At 37.7% G+C, this 22,198-nt stretch overlaps 1 protein-coding gene across 10 annotated transcripts in view; it reads left to right on the plus strand.

Moving 5' to 3' along the window:
* Positions 1–1,201: 1,201 nt before the first annotated feature.
* The window catches only part of tead3b (TEA domain family member 3 b), a 36,615-nt gene continuing 15,618 nt past the window's right edge, over positions 1,202–22,198 (plus strand). For 7 of the 10 annotated variants that reach the window (XM_015043524.1, XM_015043525.1, XM_015043527.1 and 4 more), the window contains exons 1-3: positions 1,203–1,383; positions 1,727–1,852; positions 15,010–15,264. In XM_015043524.1, coding sequence (XP_014899010.1) covers positions 15,141–15,264 — 124 coding nt within the window. In that variant the 5' untranslated portion in view covers positions 1,203–1,383; positions 1,727–1,852; positions 15,010–15,140. Of the gene's footprint in view, positions 1,384–1,726; positions 1,853–6,144; positions 6,535–15,009; positions 15,265–22,198 lie in introns of those variants that run through there. The other 3 variants (XM_015043520.1, XM_015043522.1, XM_015043521.1) reach the window with 2 other exon arrangements.

The raw sequence follows: 22,198 nt of genomic DNA on the forward strand, positions 1-22,198 counted from the left end.
GGAGATCAATAGAAAAGCAAAACATTCAAATATAAGTTTCAATTACCTAACGTCAATCTAGTGTGTTTGTTAATAACAAATAAGGAGCAGTAATATTTATTTTGGAGCTTTTTATATAAGGTTAAAACTTAACAATAAACACCAGCTCTGCCAAAATATTTTGTGAATCAGTTGTTTTTTTTTTATCTGTAATAGACAAAATAATAAAATATGATAAATAACTTTAATATTGGGGAAAAAATCTTCCTTTTTTAATTTAGCTTTAGAATATTGCATTTGTCATGTGCAGATGCAGTGAGATACATTGAGTTTGTTTTACGTCATTTCTTTAAAATCTAAGATTAGATTTATTTCTATATATTTTCTCTATCTGCACCAAATTAGTCGTTTTGACACAAAAACACTTTGACTTTGTTGTTTCTATTTATTTAGAACATTTTGAATATCACAAACGACTTTGATCAATTCAGTGAAATCTGCACAGATATACATTTTTTCTATATATATGTAGTATCTGTGAGTAAAATAAGAAAGTATTCCCTTTCATAAACCTACAAAATAGGATGCTTTGTAGTCCTGGACTGATGATGGTCTTCACATGACACGCCAGTAGTGTAAATATTTGCTCTCCTTGATATTAGTTTTCATTTTTACATAGGTTTGTCCTTTGCTGTACTACTTATATACAATACATGGGCAAACAAATTTAAAATTTTGCTTCAATAGATTAAAAATACCAGTAAAATTAATACTTTCTGCCAACAAGTGGCACTTTTGATCAAGTACCAGAAGAAAAATTCATCCAGGAAGCTACAGTACCACACTAGTCACTCTAGTGACTTTCTTAGTTTAACCACATACTTTAAAATCAGTGCTCTGAATTTTGCATTTATGCACCAGACATCTTTTCCATTTCAATTCCTTACAGGAAGGACTCTTTTTCAATTTTGCTTTATTTTATTGTTTCTCTGGGATAAAGATAACTTTAAGTTTAATTCATGTTCTCTCGAGGAAGTTCTCTATATTTTTATTGACTGGAACAGAACTGCGTGTGCTCTGTCAGACAGGTTTCGGGACCGGAAGCCCCAGTGTTCAGTGATTTGTAGGCGCGGCCTGGAACCGAGTCTCGGCCCCATGAGCCTGTTGATTGACGCGCACCGATGGCTCCTCCTTGAAAAGTCTTTCTTTCCCCTCCCCCTTCGTTTCCCAGTGTAGTGCGTTGATTTCATACCAAAGTCATACTTAACATTCCACTTATACTGTCAAACCTCTGACAAATATTACGGAAAACAACAAGGCGCCAAATTATAACAAAGTTACTAAAAAGCGCACCTGGCCTCACTGGGAAGAATAGGGGGACTGCCAGAATTTAAAAAAAATAAGGTAAGTTCTCCACAAAAGTTCCCTCTTTCTGTTCTCAGCCTTTAGCGGGGAGATTTTTCATGCCGCTTGCCTCGGTGAAGTTTTCAGATCATTGTCATTTTTCACATTTTTCCGCGGAGCTGCCTGCGTTGGGAGGGAAGAAAAATATGTGGAGATTGATACACGATTGTGTTTGACTTTCCCAGAGAGCAGGGGCATCTTTGACAGCCTCTGTATATTCATATTTACACCAGATGTCCGCTTATTGGCACACATTATATTACAAAAAAAGAAAGAAAAAAAAAGTTTCTCGTTTTTACGCAGAAGAACCGAGCCAACATGTTCTATGTTTTCTGTCGCGCAGAGTTCCCAGCTGGATCCAACACTTCCAGCCTTGAGGATTCCAGCAGTTATATCAAGTGGTCCAAAGAGACACCGACACGATTTGGAGGAATAACTTCGGACTGGTTTGGAGCTCTGCATCCTGAAGGTAAGACAAGGTCCTAATCGTTCAGCGCAGTTCAGTCAAGGCGACGTTTCAACGCAGAACTAAAAGTAAATAAATAAATAAATAAATAAATAAATAAATAAATAAATTAATTAATTAATTAATTAATAATAATAATAATAATAATAATAATAATAATAATAATAATAATAAAAGGTTACAAATTAGTTTTGATCTAGATGACTTTAAGATTGTCAAACAAATTTGTTGTAAAAAAATAAAATAAAAAGAATTTCAGGGGAGATTTTTATCAGCATCTTCAGTAACTTTCCCTTCAGTTTATCCAGTAGCGCTGCTATTTAAATAAAAAAAGAATGGGAACAAAAACACACTGTTTGCTTTCAAGTCTGTACACTTTAAGACATACATAAAACAATGTTAATCAAAGCTCTGGTAAATAACAATTTTAACCAAGTTTGGACCAGTTAGTTTTTTTATTTTATTTTATTTTATGTTATTATTTTTTTTTTGCCTTTTTTTTTGTAGATTTACATTTACGACACAATAAGATAAGAAACAATAGAAATGTACATTACCAGTTTTACAAGTATATATACAAAGTATATGATTACTATGATTAATTGAATTTTACCATGGGATCTTTGCTTCTGTTTAATAAAATATTTTTTGTAACATCACAAAGTTTTAAAAATTAAAACTATTATTTTAATCAAATTATGTTTTTAATTTTCAGCATGATTAGAAGTTTGTGTAAATAATTAAACTGAATAACTGCCCAGTGTATGAATGTATTTATTTATTTATTTCTATGATCTTAGCTTTACTTTTAACTTTACTATGAATGATTTTAAAAACTTAAAATAATTTTATTACACCATTTTCAACTTGATGCGTCTCTCTCAAACTTCAAATCTTCTTTAACAAGTTATCCAATAAGATGCTCAGTTCCTCCTGTCTTTCTGAGTTTTCTCTTCTCAACTGCCAAAGCATGCCACGATACTCTGCAAAGTCCTACTAAGTACATAATTCATAGGTGAGGATGTGAGATGCATGGATATGCAACAGGCTAATTGTATAATTAGATACAACCTCGGGCTACACCTGTCCTCTCTGTGTATGTGCCCTTGGTTCAGCCTAGCTTCACGTTTTGACAGAGTTTTACGTTTTGAGTGGAATAGAAACAAAACAACATTCCTAATTTGTGCAGTCATAAGAGCTGCTCATTTGTATCACTGACAATCAACAGGTTTAACTTGGTAGCAGAATGCAGTCCATCTAGTTGGTCACACTGAAAAGATGAGTCTTTTTAGTTCTTGGTCTGACATATTATTAAACTCTATCAATTATTATTTTTTACATGTTTAAATCATTTCAACAAGATTGTGTGATTATGAACCTCAGTGTTTCTTTTAAGGGGCAAAAAGTTTTTGTACAAGTCTTGCTTGACACAGATATCTCATGCCATGAATTTTTTCATGACTACTTTGAAGATAAGTTATAGGTCAAATTAAAAACTTAGTATTTTAAAGCACACTCAAGAGTTTCATGTGATTTGATTACTGTGAATGAAATGTGCTAAAATGAAAGTCTTCCTCAGAACAAAACAGCATATCTGTAAATAATTGAGACTCATCAAGTCACTTAATAATAAAATCTGTAATTAAGTATGTTATGCCACAGTGACAGAGTCCCTCTGTTTGTTTTTAGGCAGTGTGAATATGGCGGGTCTCCGTGGTACAATGTGGTCTTTTCTTCCTTTCTCTGCTTTTGCAGATTCTTTTTTGTAGCTGCTCTGTTGTTGTGTGAGAGAGTGAAATGCAAAGGAGAAAGTTTAACAACTCAGTGGGTGTAGGGGTCAATTAAATTATTTTGGGTTAGTGTCTGTTTTTAATGCCCCAGCTGTGTTCCTCCAGGTTGTTTGCCGAAGCCAGTTAATGGCCATGTGTGCTCCTCACTAGGCAACAACAAAAAAAAGAAAATCTGGATTACATACATGACTACAAACTGTGAATAAATTATTTTGCAAATAATCCATGGTCTTTGAGTTATTCCCACGCTGGGGCACATCTTCATGCACTGCATTGCATTGCTCTGTTGACCGACAGTAGCTGCTTCACTCGTTTGTGCTAAACCCACAGAAGACCAGCTAATGAGCTCGTGCCCATTTGTGCAGGCATTGGCTGCCTTTTAGCACCATCCCCAGAAGTGCTTGTCCAAATGGCGGACACTTACCCCTCTGTAGGGCCAGAAGTGAACAAATACAGCCTCACTTATGTCTGTATGGTGAGGACACAGGAGAAAAGCCTGCAGCTCTTAGCGGAGCGTCTTTAGTGGCAATTTAGAATATAATAGTTGCAGAGGAGTTCTTCTGAAGAGGACAACACGACATGAGCTGTTTGTTGCACTCACAAAAAGAAAGTGAAAAGTTTCAAAGCAAATTAGACCAAATCTTGTAACATAAACAAGCTTCTTCACTCTCAAATTCCCCTCGAACACAATTTATCAGCACTGTATTCATATTCATGCACTGCACATGTTTACATACTCTCCAAACCATCAGGTTTTCACAGATAAGCCTTTTGGCCTCTTGTTCGGACCACTCAGGGGAGGAGCCGGGGAGTGGCCTAGAACAGTGTTCTCTTTGTGTCAGCTGTCCACAACTTGTTAAATGTTTTAGTTGTTCTTTTCTCTGGAGACCAACTGGTAGGACTGATGATACCAAAAAAAAAAATAAAATAAAAAAAAAATGTGGTCAAAAGAAGACGAGCACAGAAGAGAATATCCAGGGCAATCCCAATCTCTGTTACAGATAACAGGAGACTTACTCCTATCTTAAGTCTGTCTTGCATTTTATAAGTGTGTGTTGGCTTTTGTGTGGGACTGGTGTGTCTTTGTGGAGCTCCAGTGACCCAAGGGCACTCATGTGAAACTACTTTAATCCCTCTGTGCTGAGTGTTTTAGGTTGGGGGTGATGATCTCCTTCTAAAGCACAATGCTCATTCATTTCACTCATATTCTGAACAATCATACATGCATCAATTGTGGGAACGGTGCCAAAAGTCGCAGAATTTGGCTCTGCTTTTTGTGTTTGGTTGCAGTTTTTTTCTTGCGAAATTGTCGTGCATATTACACTGATCAAAACCGTGGCTGCTCTTAATGCCTTGAATTATATAGTGAGATGAATTATTGGCTGGGTGCATTCTGCCTCATGTCTTAAAGGTTTCACAGATTATGGCCTGTGACCGCTCCCTTTACCACAAAATGACCAATTCAGGCTAGAATGGCTTCTCCGCTACGTTCCTTGGAAAATTTCCGATTAGAATGCTGATTCAGGCTGTTGGTGGGGGGAAAAAGGCCCTGTGGCTTACTTTGTCTCAGTCTTTCCCTTTGCAGTTAAAATCAAGCCCAACTGTTTAAAAGTGTGACATTGGACTGTAGACCACATAGCCAGGAGCATCAGCTATTAAAATAGAGCAATCAGGGAGTGAAACTTATGTTTTTGCTCTGACTTGACTTGTGTTTACCTACCCTTTGTTCTTACCACACTCAAATTTGTCTGTTTTTCACAGTATGTGATACTTTCTAAAGAAAAAAAAGAAAAATGACTCATTTTAGCTCATTTTAATTCATGTTTTTCTTCAATCTCAACAGTTTTGCACCGAAGCTGTGGATTATAATTTTTGCATGCAACACATTACTGTGAGGGTCATTGTTTTCTTTGGGCCCGCAGCTGGTATCAGACTGCAAATGTTTGACTTGACAAGCGGCGCATATGTTGTGTGTATGTGCGTGTGTTGATGTGCATGTCTCAGATTTTCCCTCTGCCTCTTGCCGTGTGAGCTGCTGGCTGTCCAGCACTCCTCTTACTCTCAGCTCTGATTGTTTCCTGAGTGCCGTGCCAGATAGGAAGTAGGAGGAAGTTATTGGAGGAGCTGGAGAGAATTTATTAGGGCCATACACAGACACAGGAGGCAAAGGAAAGGGTGATGACTCCCTGTATTTTGAGAGGGCACTTGTGATTTCATGAGTTTGGTTGAGCACATGTCCTAAATGAACAGTTGTGTTACAGTCAAATGTGTGTGTTTTGCAGAAAATCCTTAACTCTGCAGTCTCTGTGTCGGTCGGAATAAAGCTCTTGTCAGTGGAGCTTTCCTGGCCTGCAACCTAAAATGTTTTCTTTATCTGTAATCTGACCTTAGAGAGCAGCTGCTCCTTCTGCCGCCAAGACCTGTTGTTTCTCCCCTTCAAAATGTGTGTTTGTGTGACGCGGCTGCGAGTTGCGGGGTCTCGCTGTGACGAAAAGCGCTGACTACATCTGTGAGACCCCCTCAACCTTGACACAACGTGCAGTTTTCATGTGGAGAAGTTTTCAGGCAGGGATTTGTTACTGTGTGTAAACTCGAAAGTTTATCAGAGGTGTATTTAGGTTGCAGCGAAGCAGGGGGGCTTTTGGCCGCCAGCAGCGGTCTGGTTTTTTTTTGCCAAGAACTGTCACAAGCCCTACAGCAACTAAACAAAAGCTGAATTTCTAAAGACAGGAACAAATCGTGCTGTGCAGCAGTTTGGAACTAGAAGGAGGAATATACAATCTGACAGGAGAAACATGAAAGGAGGACAACTTTGAAGGATCAGCACTGAAAGAGGCAGATTTGAAGGAAATCTGCTTGCAATCTGCATCTCAACTTGGAGTCATGATAGTGGAGGTATACATGGCTGTGAATAGGAACTTGGTTTCTCTTAGTTTTTGAGGGGGATTGAAAAGGTTCTAGATTTTTTTTTTTACATTTCTCTTAAATAAGAACATAAACCTCTTCATACAATGTGAAGCAAGTATAAAACCGTTTTGACAAACACGGTATCATTAAGCAAAGCAAATTTGTACCTAACTGTACAGGGTTTCTGCAGTTAGCATCGTCATAATTGCTGTAAAGATCGTAAGCTCATTTCAGTTCGTCAGGCCAGTAATCAAACTTGTTTCATTTTTAGATTATTCTCAAGAATGTCTCAGTAAGTTTACTATTCAATTATTCTTTAGTCTGGCATTAAGATATGCTTTATGACAGATCACACCATGTTGTTTCCACATGAAAATGTTACCTTTGGCATGGCGTTTTTGGGGGTTGTGGAGGACCAATCTTCTTCCAAACATTGTGTGTGCAGTGACGTACCACGTTTCATCTTGTATTTCAATGCCTTGTCCAAATGCTCTGCAACAAACTTTAAACAAGCTGTAATTCTGTTTTTCAGCAGTGGATTGTTATGCAGTCAGTGTGCATAGAGGGATTGCAGTTCATTACTTTTCTTATTGTTTCTTGTGGGAGAAAAAACGTTGTGCATGCCATTTTCAGGATTTTTGAAGCTCTTTGTGAGTGGGCCTTGGACAACTGTTGATTATTGCTTTGACTCTGGCCGGTTTATGAAGAAATCATGTTTTCCCCCTTTCAGGTTATTTCTATAATGTGTGGAGCAGCACAATATGTCACAACTATACCATTGTCACACTGTCAGTGTGTGCAGTATTCATATCACAAAGAACTGTCTGGAGTGCAGTACTTGTTGGACAATACAGCATACTTTATGAGTTCTAAAGTTGCATTTTTCATTCTAATGTAATATTCAGCCAGTAGGACAGAGTATCACGGCAACAAAGCTCACGTTAGACACATATGGTATTACCAAAAATGCTACTGATCTCAGAAAGTAAGAATAACAAATTAGAAAGAGTGGAAAGAAGAAGCAAATAGGAATATATCGTACCTGATATGTTTTATATCATCTGAGTTTTGTGCTCATTGGAGTTTTTGAGATGCAGCTGTAACTGTTGAAATTATTATTTTGTAGCAGTTATGAAGCTGTTGTTGTGAAGGTCTCACTGCTTTTACAAAATCACCTGAAATGTCATCAAGCATAATGTAATATGTAAATATAAATATTGGAACTGGCAGATCAGATAAAAAAAAAGAAAAAAAAAACTTAAATATTTATTAAACTGCTTATGAGTGCATTTATAGTTTTTTTATATATTTCTGATGTATCTGACAACAGACTGAGGTCAGATGAATATTTTGGCAGTTTTACTTGGATTGATTAAACTGAACCACTGTTAAAGGTTGACAGAGACAAGATGATAGCAACAAAGAAGCATCGCATTGGAGAAAACCATGACTGCACATAGCCACAGTAATAAATGGACAGATTTGTTTGTTGTAATTCTTTTTGGTATTTATTGCAGTTTCCATGAGCTCATGTTTTAATGCATCATTAATATTGAAAGTCTCTTATGGTTGTGAAGCAAACACATGAATCTCCTCAGCTTAAAAGTAACCTATTGCATGCAGTATATGCCCAAGTGAGTAATGATGCTTGTTTGGCTCTGTCGGCTCTCCTGGTTCTTATGGTGAGATGTTAGCACGTGTTTCTATGTCCTGTCCTGTTATTTGTTAAATTTTGTTTTAATGTGTATTCAGACACAGTGGAGTAATTCTCAATAGTAGTTTTTTGACATGGATCTAAATGACATGGATCTATTCAGTCTGAGAACATGATGTTTGTGTTACGAGGAAGATGAGAAAGTAGAGTAGTAGTCAAAAAAATGACAAATTTGGAATCTCTTCAATTTTAATGAATAGGAACTTGAAGGGATCCCTACTACCTGAACACACTGCTTATGATTGTTATGGTTTTAAGGCTCTTTTACTTTATGTGCAATGGGATCCCTTACCTTATTTAGGCCGCATTGACAGCTTTGCTCCATGTGACCCGGCAGCCTCAGAGTGACTCATATGAATTACTGGAATTCATTAGTACACAATCCAGTCTAGGAGGGAGAAAGGAAACTCTGCACAGCTCCAGCCAGTTCGTAGTTAAATCTGAAGTAGAGATAAGCCGATTGCTGAAAACAGATGGCAATATGATCACTCTGGTGTGCGCTGGGAAAATAGGAAGAGGGATTTCGGTGCATGAATGGTGCTGTTTCAGTGAATGTACAAGGAGCATAGCTTTACAGCATTATTTACATTCCTGCTGCACATTGGAATTCTGAAGCGTGTTGGTCTCAGAGTCTCATGGCGTGACTCCCAGAAAGTAGGAGGGGAGGTGTGTTATTGATTTTTTTTTCCTCCTTTTTTGTAATGTGTGAGAGGATAGTGTGATTCAGTCTGGATATTTATGAAACTCTCCCATCAAATGTCTGACACATGGGATTGTGAAGTTACAGAGGACTTCTAAATTTAAGTTAGAAGTTAAAGTAAATTGATTTCATTAACATTTATGTTTTGTTTTAGTGTTAATCATAAAGAACATATTGTAAGGACTTAAAGTTTTTTTTTTTTTTCCCCCTTGTAATGTTTGCAGTTTGTGAGTATTTTGTTTCACACCAAAATGGATCCAACAAAATTTTAGTAAAATCTTGATTAATTTAATCTACATCATTAAACTTTATACAGCAACAAAATCAGAAATTCTTAAAGGGGCTTTATTATGTCTTTTCCAGACACAGAGTGCCACTTTATAGCACAATTAAGTAGCTATGTTACCTTTATTTGTTATAAAAATTATGTCTATATACAACCTAATGTAAAATAACTTAGCAATTTGCCTTGAAATTGGCCTCTTTCTCTTCAAGAAGTTCCTGCTCTTTTCAACACTAACTTCAGCTTGTCATCATAACGTTGCTACTGTCATTTACAACCATTCTTAGGAGCGTTGGACTGAAAAGTAGTTTGTATGATAAACTCAGCAAATGTGCAGTTCCACCAGCTGTTTGCTCATTGCTGCTACCACTAGTCTGGAGGAGCTGTGAGGAGAAGGTGGGAGGTAGGGGTGCTCTGTGAGGCGGAAGCTCAGCTGGAGACTGGTGCTCCGAGGAGTTTTGTGGAAATAGGTGGTGATTTGTGAGAGCAAGCATTTAGGCACCCCCGAATCCCTAAATGCTGGCTGCCATGGGAGAATCAAGGATTCCTCAGACATGCATGAAAGAATCAAAGCAACACTCCAGTTACATTTTTGACGAGGGACTAATATTAGATCATGTAAAGCTCAAAATAGTAAAATTTTTAAATTTCTGTTCATAAAACTGACTCAAAGTTTTATCATAGAAATGACCCTGAGCTAACTTTTGTAACAACCACAGAGGACATATTGAAAGATGGCTGAACAGACGTTGCCCTCCCTTTGGTCTGAGCTCTGAGCGTCATAATGCTGGAGCGAGTCAGTGCTGATGTTGCATTCCAGCTGGAACAATCCCACTGTTTTCCAGACCCCAAAGTGGACGCCTAAATTGGACAACAATCTGGCCCCCCTCACCACATTCCCTCCCCTTTCCAATACCGCTCACCTCTCTTCCCCCATGGACACCCCTTTTTTTTCTCCCTCTGCTCTCCAGCCAGTCAACCAACCCACTCCTCCCATACATGCATCCCCTGGTCTCCTGCCCTTATTTGGGTAGAGACATTCTGAGTTAGAGGGGTGGAGGGTGGAGGGTAGAGAGGCACTGAAGGGAGGGAAGGAGGGCGTTGAGTTGACACAAGGGAGGCAGGAGGAGAAACAGTGAGCTCTCGCAGGCCTTTCTTAATAAGGACATGTCTGGAATTCAGGCCCCTCTTGCGGCAAAGAGCCTCTCTTTTGCAGCACCTCTCTCGAACACACTAGTGTGAGCACTCTGAGCTCCGCTGAGGTCGTCAGATCGGTCATTGTGTCGAGCACTGTTTGCTGCTCTTCACAGCTCGCAGTGCAGAAGAGGTTTGTGGTGTTTTCTCTCCTATAATTGGACATAAACAATAGTGCAGCCACTTCTCCCTCCCTCACACTGCCACCAGCCTTTAATTACTAAACCGGTTACCGCACAACACCTGCAGTTTCATTATTGATACATGCTGTCTACTTAAAAAAACTTCACATTAGACTGCTAAACTGCTGCTGAACGTAAGAGATGCTAAAATCTCAATCTAAGAATCACTTTTATAATGAAATTAGTGGATTTTATTTAATTTTTTTTAATCTCTTGGATTAAAGATGATTAGAATTTTGTTAACTTCTAGTTACTCTTCTGATAGGAAACATACATAGGACTGTGAGTACATTTCCTTAAAACATCAGCTAACGATTATTTAGTACACAATTTTCTTAACATGCTCTTCTATTCATAAAGTATTCTTTTTTAGTGCTGGTTCCTTTATTTTCTACACGTTAATAACAAAATGCTACCAAATCACAAACCCAGTTTGTACAAACAGTTCAAAAACAAGCAAAAAGCAAAATCATCACACTAAACTAGACATTTACAGTCTTGGCATTTACTTCCCTGGATTAATGCAGTGGTTGGAGTAGGATGCAATGCTTCTGATTAATCTAATGGACTATTGTTGTGTGTAGATTGTGTAATCCTGAGGGACCCAACCTTGTGATCTTTGTGGTCTGAGGAGATTATTTGATCTGCTGATGGGAGCTCAGTTTCAGTGTTGAGTGATCGTGTTGCAAGGCTTCGTCATGAGGGTACCGTCTCAGCTAAAATTAACAGACTGACTCCTGGACATTCATCAAACTGTCGTTTGGGTTCAGTTACTGCAGCTGATTTCATGTTGCATTGCAGTGGCTTTAATTGGACCATGAGCTACGTTGACAGCAAGGGAATTGGAATTATAAGCTACATTGTACACTATTTTTAAAAAGGAGAGACATCAGTTTCTAGGCAATAATGAGTTTCATATCAATGATTAGCAATCTCTTGCACATTTTTTCACTGTAGATGCATTGATGAGACATGTCAACGCAAAATTCTTGTACAATTAAAATAGACTTCTGTAAAAACAAAAGTTGTTGTATAGGCATTATTAGGTAAACAATCAGTTTAGTTTAGGTATTTTTTATTGTACAATAACAATCAATCCTAATATTAAAACTAGTCTTGCTAAATCAGCTTAGAATGTAATTAAAGTTTGAATAATTTATTTGATCTGTTTGTAGTTATGTTTGAAATAAGTGTAAAAATAACATCTATTTCCAGATGCTCCTGTTTGGCATTAAGAGTAGATGTCTGTTAAAACAATGAGCCATCGACCAATGCCATATGTTACTGACTTTGTAATTGCATTGCATTTCTATATTGAACTATGACTTGCATAATGTCTTGTCCAGGAAAACTTGTCTGGCACATTTTATGGATTTGTAAAAAAAAAAAAATACCATGGCATGGGCATTGCAACACAGATACCACATGTACTCCACATATGTGTGTCTGCAACAACAATTCCGTAACTGCTAAGTGTCGTAACAATGATCTGTTTATAAAGTTACTTTTCCTCATGCTATGCTGTGCATGCACTCTGTCCACATTGATGAAGATTCACTTACCTCAGCATGCCGAATGCTTAAAGACAGCAACATGGTATCTGATCCGGCATTATTTTCTGATTCAGTTAAGATAATAAGTATTTAATCACTTACAGGCAGGGGCCATTATGAAAAACATTTAGATGGTGACACTGAAGAGTGACTGACTCCATCTTTTCCAACTGCAGCACCACACTGCAGTACTGTTCACAGAAATACAATGTATGTGCAGGAATTAATATAAATTTATGTTTCACAAAATGAGCTTCTTAATCTTGCTTTTAGGTTTTTAGAGATGATGACAAGACTTTATGTCTTGTCATCATTTTAATGTGGGATTTTAATGTGGGAGTGAAATGTGCTGGACTTAGTAATATTTTAGTATATTAATCTCTATTTTTAAAAAAAATCTATTTTAATTTCTTTTTGAAGAAAATATATGTATAGATGTGTTTTTTATTTGTGTTGCTGCCAAGTTCAATTTAAACAAAATTTGGAGCAAACGGTGGTATCTGTGATTCGTTACTGTTTCAATAAAGTAAAAAAGGGGTAAGAAATGGTTTTCCAAACCTCACTTACTGTCACATCGCCTCACAATCTTTAATATAAATAATAAAATATGGCAATCATGCTAAATTCTTTGAAATCATTATAGCTGCCTTAGTCTTGTCTTGTAAACTCAAAACGGTCATATATTTGGTGAAAATGTTTCATTCCCCTGTATTTATCCATTTTACTTCACATTAGTCAGTGTCTGGTGAAATGTTAAAACAGAAAGAGAACCATCCTGGGAGGATCATTACCTCATTGACTTTTATTACTGAAACAATACAATGTCAAAAAGACAGCTTGAAAAATACTTAAGATCTTTTCCTGCAGTCAGCTATAATCCGACCACATTGGGAAACAGTTCCCAAACCACAAGCATTCTCAGAGACCAATGCTGATTATTGGGGTCTTTAAACTTTGTTTTATGAAATATCTTGAATTCATCTAAGCATTCGAGAGAAATCGAATTAAAGTATAGTGATAGTGACATGGCTGTGGAAAATAGAGTGTTATCCTTGTGCTTTACATGAATTCTCACAGCTCTCTCTCCTTTGTATTGTTATAGTGAAAACATTATTGAGGGAAAAGGAGCATCAAACGAGCCGACAAATTCCAGTGACTAATGTATTTACAGAGTATCTAAGAAGTATTCGCTTTGGAGATCAGTTTGCTAGAATAATAACCAAAGAAGTATCCATAGAAACTTCTAACTTGTTTGCTTGTTGGTTATCTCGGATCAGTGTGTTCATGTAGTCATGAAACTTGCTCGTCCAGCTCAAACAGCAAAAGAGTTTCCAAACTTCTATTTAGTTGCCTAACTGGTTGAGTGTCTTAAAGACAGAAACTATGGCTTGTAATTATCTGACACACAATTCTCAAGAAAGTTTTAGTCATGTGTTGTTTGAATTAATTCTCTACGCGGCTTTGGTGCTGTCATTACTCATACAAAATAAGTAAATCTAATAATGATTTAGTGTCGCTTAAAACAAAGTTATTTGGATTTTGCGGATAATCGTTTTACAAAATGATTATCATTTTGCACCGTCTTTAACAGTGAGCTCTAAAACTGTTCTCTTACTAAGGAGTTTGTTTAAAGCTTAACTGCTTAGATGTTCTACCAGTTTGCTAAAGCGATGTAGGTCACACATTGCAAAGTATTTTGGCAAAAATAACATGAGCATTTTGCTAAATTGGCTGTTGAAAAGCTGAAGCAATCTTTTCATGTAACTCTTTGCTGTAATCTGACATGATATCATACATAAAGAGCAGCAAAGAGACTTGGATGTTCTGCCAGTGCTCAGCCAAACTTTAAAAGCTTTGCCCTTCTCATTGTGATGAGTTATTCTTGTTGACCTCATTCTTCCTTTAATCAAGACTCCTTCCAGTGATGCCTAAATCCCATTATTGTTTTATGGAGTTGTTAAATTTGTCACTCATAATTTTCCAAACACATGGTTCGTATGCAATGTTTCTAAAATGTTAACCAGAAATAGTTCCACATGCTCTGATTATATCCAGCAGCATTTGGTGGGAGAGAAATTGGAGCATTAGTTTAGTGGAGCCTATGTAGTGAATGTGATGGATTTTTCAACATTTGATTACTTTTTCTGCATTTTCTTTACATCTGTCAGTAGGGCACTCTAAAATATTAGAGAAAAACGGTTAAAGCAGAAGACAAAAAGTGGGTGGAGTAGCTTAAGGTCAGTTGCTGTCCTAACTAGGGATAAACCAATATGAAATTCTGGCCCTATATAAATGTCCGACATTTATGTTGCTGACTTCACCATTGTTTCTCTGCTTTAATTTAATTTCCTACAGTCCTGTGCTGCATCACTGTTACTTTCACAAGACCAAAAAAGTACCACATGACCAACAAGATGGAAATAAATATCTGTTGTTAATATCGGCAGCGTTATTTATCGGACCAATGCTGGTATGTTAAAAAATTATTATCAGCCGATCTCAATGTTTTTGACAACATATTGTGCATTTCTACTCCTAAAAGCTCTTGCAATAAATATATTTCTGTTGAATTCTATAGATTATCCAGACAACAGATATGTTTGTAATGTCTGGGATTTACAAATTTGAACCTTAATACAACTTGGATCTGCCTATGCATCCAAAAATTTGGGGAAACCAAAATGTGTGTGAACCTTTTTTGTCTCATATTCAAAAAAGAAAGGTTACCTCACTGTCCATGAGAGTTAGGCATTGTGAAATTATAATTAAATAACCTTAATTGTGACTGAAGCTTCACTGCTGATTGATAAAAACTTCTGCACTGTTTTGTTCCACAGATTTCCCACTGATCCTTTGATCTTGGGGCTCAGGGTCGGGCCCAGGGGGAGCCGCCACCATTGCGTCCAACGAGTGGAGTGCCAACGGTAGCCCAGAAGATGGGCTGGACGGGGAAAATGAGGACAAGACCATGGACGGAGATGCAGAGGGCGTTTGGAGCCCAGATATTGAGCAGAGTTTTCAGGAGGCCCTCGCCATCTACCCTCCCTGTGGCAGAAGGAAAATTATCCTGTCAGATGAGGGAAAAATGTATGGTGAGTACACGGCCAGAGCAGAACAACAATTACAGGGATATAAACCCAGAAGAAGTGCTTATTAATAAGCACTTATTAATAAGTGCTTATAAATCACTGCAACATATATGGTTTCTCCATTAATTAGTGGAGAAACCGTATATGTTGCAGTGATTTGGGGATTAAAACAGGCAGATTTATACTCTGCTGCTTTAAAAACAAATAAGAAAATGATTTTTCTTCCTCTTTCGGTTTTCATGTCACAACTTAAACCCAGAGGTGAGCGTTTTCTTTCCACAGGTAATTCTGTTTAACAGGTCTGTACCTGTTGAGCTGTGACCCACGGGCAGGTTCTTCCAGTCACACTAGCACTTTCAGAGGTGGTTATTGCTGTCCTGAAAGAGACTCAGCTCCTCTTACCGCCTGATTTATACTAGTCTGTTTTTGCAGAAGGTTCTTATTTATGACCTGGTTTTCACACTCAGGCTCTTCCTTCTCTGCCTTCTCTCCAAACTTGTCTTTTATCACTCAGCTACAATCAGTTTTTTTTTTCTCTCTCCAAACTTGCAGTACTAGCAAACATTGCCTGTGGGTGACTGGTTAAAATCTTCTGTTTGATGCTGAATCACTTGGTTATATTAAAGACAATTAGCACAGCATGAACCAAGACTTAAGAACAAAAACATTGCATTGGCATGCTCTGCTGTTGAAGTATTTAAATATCCATGTGGTTGTGTTGTTTCCTGCCATATGTTCATAAAATTGCAGGTGTTGAGTCCTTGATGAGCTTAAAACCTCCAGATGGCCATACTGGCAAGTGTTCTAGCAGAATCAATAGCATCCAGGTGCAGCAATTTAATCACACTTCTCTTTAATTATTTTCATCCCATTTTCTATTGTTAAAGCTTCAGTTTGTAACTTTTACAAGGATATGTTTTTTTACATATTTGTTGAAACTGTCACTGTGTCATGACAGTGTAATATATTGGTGTATGTGCTGATGGCAGAGAAACAACTTGCCATCACAGGAAAAGTGTTTATCTGCCATTATCGGTGGCCATGTTTACTTGTCTGAGCATTCATGGCAGACTCCATTGTGGAGAACCAGCTGTAGTAGCAGAGAGCAAAGGCGGGGGCGGGGGGGTTGAGAGGTGTGTACACAAGTTTGATTGACAGTGCTAAGGGCCTCCTCCTGGTTCTGATAGGTCGTTTCTGAATGAGCGGTGCATTTGTGTAGATGACAGTAGGAGCGCTGGAAGAAGGCAGAGGAGATTGATTTTTCACAGATTATCAGTCTCATATTATACTCTCATGACATAGTGAGAGTTTTAACAAGTATTTAAAAATATTTTGTATATATAAATGACAGCTTTAAAATACATCTTTGATTAGATTTGCATCTTAACTTGGAAGAAAGAACAGCAATAAATGTTGACTGGAGTGATTTTCTGTTTCTCTTGTCCCTGATAGCCCAAAAGTCTAGGTTTTGTGAGATTATTTATTTTTTGCAACAATCAATCTCAGGCAATAAGCTTTTAGATAGTTTGTGTTTTGGTTTGCAGATAATTGTTTGTTTGTGGGAGGCTTTTTGGCAATTGACGTCAGATTAGATTCTTTTGGTGTGATTCACCCAAGATGGAATCCCATCCGCTCATTTGTCAGACAGATTTGGAAACTGAAGGACAAGGACATACCTAAGTTTATTCAACTAGTGTAGCTGCTTTTGTTTGTCGTCTGTTGAGCTTTTCAACTTAAGGTGCAAAGGCGAGGCAAAATGAGTAGCAGAATCAGTCAAAAAGAATAAAAAAGAATTGCTTTGATTAATAGATTCATTATCTGATAATAATTTCCCACAATCTTATTTTATTTCACTTATATTAGTGTGCCATATATTTTGTGGATTGTAGAAATACAGAATTTGCTAATATTGAGCCCAATTTACTTCAGAGACAGATTGATGCCATCTACCATATTTATTTGGAGCCAAATGGGATAAAAACTTGTAGGTAGCAATGAAATGAGCATGATGCATTTAAATTGGAACAAATACATTCATGTTAAATAAAAAAGAAAACATCCATGGCAAACACATAAACTGCTAAGTTTTGTTCATGATTGTATACTCCTAAATGAGTTGAATATATCTTGCTTTTAAGAAATGATCTACAAAGATTAAACCAACTCAGTCCAGAAGGCTTAAATTGTAAACTATAAATGGCTGAATTGATTTTGTTTTGCCATCCACACCCTTTTGCTTTATAAAATGTGTTTGGTATTTAACATTTTATAGAGTCCTTGATGAGCTTAACCTGAGTACAGGTTGAGCTCAGTTGTGTACAGTTGAGTACAGTTGTGACAGCTTGGAGAGTAACACACACCCTTAGAGTTCTTTTCAGAAGTATGCATTAAGAAACAAAATTAACATTCATTTTGAATCTTCAGCTTCTTACTGGAACAAATTTTAGAGTATTCAGTTTGCTTTAGCTGCATTCTGTTACATAATTCTGTTGAGATAACCCATCATTATTGCAGAACCAGTGTGGGGTAATTTTTGACATCTAGGAAAAGTCTGTGGCAGCCTGGCTTATCGAGTGATCTGAGTGTGTACGCCACAGTGCTAAATTTGTTGTAGTGTTTTTGTCCTGTGGCCTAATGTCTTCCTATGTCATTTAAATGAAAGGCATACGGGCCTCTCCATGTGGAGGAAATGTTTTATCGCTTTGGTTTGTTGTTTGAGTGATTACATGAGAGCTGTTGCTTCCAGTGTATTGATCTTAAATCAGGAACAACATAAGTTAGCATGGTGGCAACCATGTAAAGTGAACCAGCGTCATTATGCTGGAAATCCCAAACTTTGCTTTACATTAGAGGTCACAGAAGATGTGATTGTTGCATGTGATGTACATGTTTGTAAATTTGATTTGATCTTGTCAAGAGAAACTGAACTCAGTTCTCAAGAAAATTGGAACAAAATAAAACAAGATCACTGTACGTTGAGGAGGCATAATTTTCCGTATGACAGTTTACAATAAGTATGTTTTATCCTTTCCGTGGAAGCGAGTATAAATAAATAGAATGTTTTATTTTAACTTAATAATGTTCCAGTCCTATTTGTTAAAAGTGTGCTGTCTCAAAAGGTTTGGTACGAGAAAATCATCAAGAAAGAAGGTTAAGCACAAACTTTCTGCCATAGCAACAAACTGTCAGAACCCCTTTTAAAGGTTGTTTTTTCCCTGGGGCACTAAACGCGCTCTCCATTTACAATAAGTCATCTGAGGCTTTACTGGCAGAGCCAAAGCATGCCCCAGAAGAAGCCCCCTCACAAGGTGATTACCTCAGATTTCTAAAAGCTGCCCTGACGTTAGGTTAGGGGAATGTTAACGATTGCACAGCATGTAATACTGTCTACCTTGCAGTCTCAGACTCACAGTGGCCTCCAAAAGCAGACAAGTCATCCCTCCCATTGGGAATTCCACTTTTTTTCTGCCAGGATTTTTTCTATTATTATTATTTTGTGGGAAACCTTTGCAAATTTCCATTAGCTAGTATACAGTTTTATACAAGTGTAATCTGTGCTCCACAAGGCTGTCTAGACCAGTGGCATTTATTTTCATTCAGATAACTTTAGGGTTACAGAGAGTTCAAGGAAAAGTTATGTTCTGCTGTAACCTCTCACATAAGGAAATATTTAAGCTGTTTTAGGACATGAATAAAAAAGTTTTTCTTATAATGGTTTCGGCACATATGTGCTTCTGTGTCCAAACCACCGGAAGAGCACTTTGGTTTAGTTGCTTAAACAATAAAAACTTCATTGCAGAATTAAACAGAAACGGAAATAATTACACTGTTTAGAGCATTCTGTTGATATCACATGTGAGTGGGATGTTTGTGATGTTGAGATGCAAGAGTGTGTGAAAGGTGTAGGTGGAGATAACTTTAAAACTGGAGTGGGAGATATTTCCAAAAGATTGAATGACATTCTCTTACCATCAAGGCCTGGAATGTGAATCACCGCTCAAATAGACCTGTTACTGTAAACGTAAGCTCCTGTGTAGGTCGTCTACAACCGTGTTATTGTTAAGCAGTTATTAGATTTTTATCACGCATGTTGTTTTTACCTTTCTCTGCCAGGTAGAAAAAACAATCATGCTTTTACTTAATTGAATGAGAACTTTAACACCCCACAACTTTGAATCAGCGAGGTACTTCTGCAAAGCACGGGAGATTATAACTGAAAATCTGTTAACAACATAACATAATAAGACTCTCCAAATATAAGATGGAAGGTAAAATACACGGTTTGTTTACCTAAATAGGAAACAAAATATGACACATCACCTCAAGAGGTTTGGCTTGAGAGGAGTTTTATAACATGACAACAGCCCCAAACAAGTAAATAAGAGTGAAACTAGTATGACTCCAGGCCTGAATCCAAAAGAATACCTTTGACGTATTTAGAACTGGAATGCAAAGCAACAAAACCAGTAGAAAATAAATAACATGGAACTGTGTAGACAAAAACAATTATACTTGTACCTAGTTAGATAATATTGTATGCTCGCAGCTTAGCAAGGATTCATTCACGAAATGGAACATAACCATTAACACAGTTTCCATCAGCAATTTTTTGTTGAGCAAAGTATTAAAAACAAAACAATCAAAGGATGATTGAGCCTTTAAGATTATTTGTAAAACGAATAGCTGACAATTTTTATATGCTGAATTCAAAGGAAGCATCTGGAAAAGAAAATGTAGCCCTTCTTGTTTTGCTTCGGGGCTGTGCTGACATGCCGTTCACCTGCGTTTTCTGGTCTCAACAGGTGTACCACGCACCTCTTTGCTTCCACACCCCTGCAGCTGTCACTATTGCAAAGCACTCTGGGTATGAAAATGGAGAAAAGTTCCAAAGCATGGTCGGTGTCTGTTCTGACCTTCGAGGTCCAAATTAGAACAGGTTCAGTGCATGCACGGGTGTGGGAGAACATATGGGTACAGATATGGGAGCAGGGCCTGAGCACGGTGTTTGATGACTACGCAGGCCTGGTGTTTCCTGTCAGCTCCCTCGCTGAGATGTTAGGAATGTTTTCAGTCATGGCTGAGCAGTATGTTAACAATTTAGGATTACCTCAATGTTATGTGAAGGGAGGAGGGAGGAAAATAAGGGAGTTAAAAGGGTTCGGGGGAGAGATGGAGCTGTAGAGAGGTAAGGTTGTGATGACTGAATAGGAATTACCTTTTTGCTCGCTATCTTAGCATGGAAGTGGAAAATTCCAGTGGTCATATAAAAAAGAGAAAGATGGGTGTGTCTTGTCAGGGGAGTTAAGAATGGCGGCCTGCAGCTATCTGACTGACTGTTGAGCAATCACCAAGAGAATCAAGATAGGTTTGAAAGTGCTGCTGCAGACAAAAGTGCAATACTGGGGAAGCTGAGGACAATGAGGCTATGCACTCAAATGAATGAGTGTGAGTCTGTTTTTATTCACCTGTTATAGTTCCCTGAAGTGTGGACTTTTGGCTATCTGACCCTCCCAACGCCATCCACCTCCCGTTCCACCCCCATTTCAGACCACAATGTCAAGTCTGAACAGATGTCAGCTGCTGCAGCTGTAGACCCACAGTGCTGTAAATCATTTCTGGTAAAAGGTTTAAGGAAGCAATCAGTCTAAAAAAAAAAGATAACTGCCACCCAACACAACCAGTTCTGCTGGGTCTTCATTATGAAGAAAGAACAGACAAAGGTCATAATTAGCAGGAAGATGTTTCTAAATACAGCTGTCTCTTTAATTTTTGGTTGTCTTTGAAAGTAGAGTTTCTCTTTGTGTGTGTTTCAGAAGGTGGTTGTTCAAAACATAAGTCTGCTAAGATACAGTGTTATTAGATCAAAGTTCTTTAAAAATGTAGCTTATTATCTTAGAGTGCATTCACACCAGCCGTGTTTAGTCTATTTTAGTCAAACTCTAGTTCGTTTGCCTGGAAAGTCCGGTTCGTTTGGGGAAAGCACAATCAAGCTCTGACGCAGACCAAAAAAGCTACCTCTGGTATGCCAATAAAACATAGGTCTTGGCTTGGTTGAAGTTGAACTGTGGCAGGTTCAAATCTATACAGTATGTGAATCACAAGCGGACCATAGACCGCTACAATAGAGAAGGGCATTCTGGGTAAATGCAACCAAAGCAAAGACGTAAGTCTAATGCTAGCAGGAGAAATGGCTTGTGGTCTTATGTTTGTAGAGCTGCTAAAATTTGTAATTTGTAAATTTGTAAAAGTTGTATTTCTGTTTTCTTAAGAGATTTTCATGTGACTTTCTTCAGTGGTTCTTAGTGCAGTGCTATCACAGGAGAGGGAGGTAACAGTTTTTTTCAAAGGGTTTGCCTTGTTTGACACAGTAGAATGTGAAAGCGAATCCCACCAGCTGAAAATATAACAAATAATGCAATTGTGGGCCCCAGTTGTACTGAGTCCATCTGTTGTGAAGACTCCCTTCACAACTGACAGCTTCCCCAGTATTACAGTAGGTATCTTTTCCAGTCATAAACAAGTGATTTATTTTTTATTTGTTAAATATTTAACCTTATTTTAACCAAGACTGTCCCATTGAGATTGAAACCTCTTTTTAACCCCTGTGCGTGCGAGGACTGAGGCAAACGTAGAGAACTATGGCAAATGATACAAGTTTTATGTGTGTGGGGTCGGTTGGACCCCGTTTCTACACACAAGGCTTAAAGGGAGTCGGCGAAGAGATAGAAAAGTTACAGTTAGCTACATAATGCCATACAAATAATTAAAAACAGTCACAATTTAAGGAAGTCATTTCTAGTAGTCTCAGTCTGGACCTAAACGTGCTCAATGAAATAAGCTCAATTAATTTCCTGTGTCTTGCAACATGTTTTATGTAGACAGAGAAGAGTAAACAAAATCTCCATTTTCCCAATTCTGTGTAGGGAAATGGAACAGA

This window comes from Poecilia latipinna, unplaced genomic scaffold, assembly GCF_001443285.1.
Source record: "Poecilia latipinna isolate Pla-1442-1.1 unplaced genomic scaffold, P_latipinna-1.0 Scaffold637, whole genome shotgun sequence".
NCBI classification, from domain to species: Eukaryota; Metazoa; Chordata; class Actinopteri; order Cyprinodontiformes; family Poeciliidae; genus Poecilia; species Poecilia latipinna.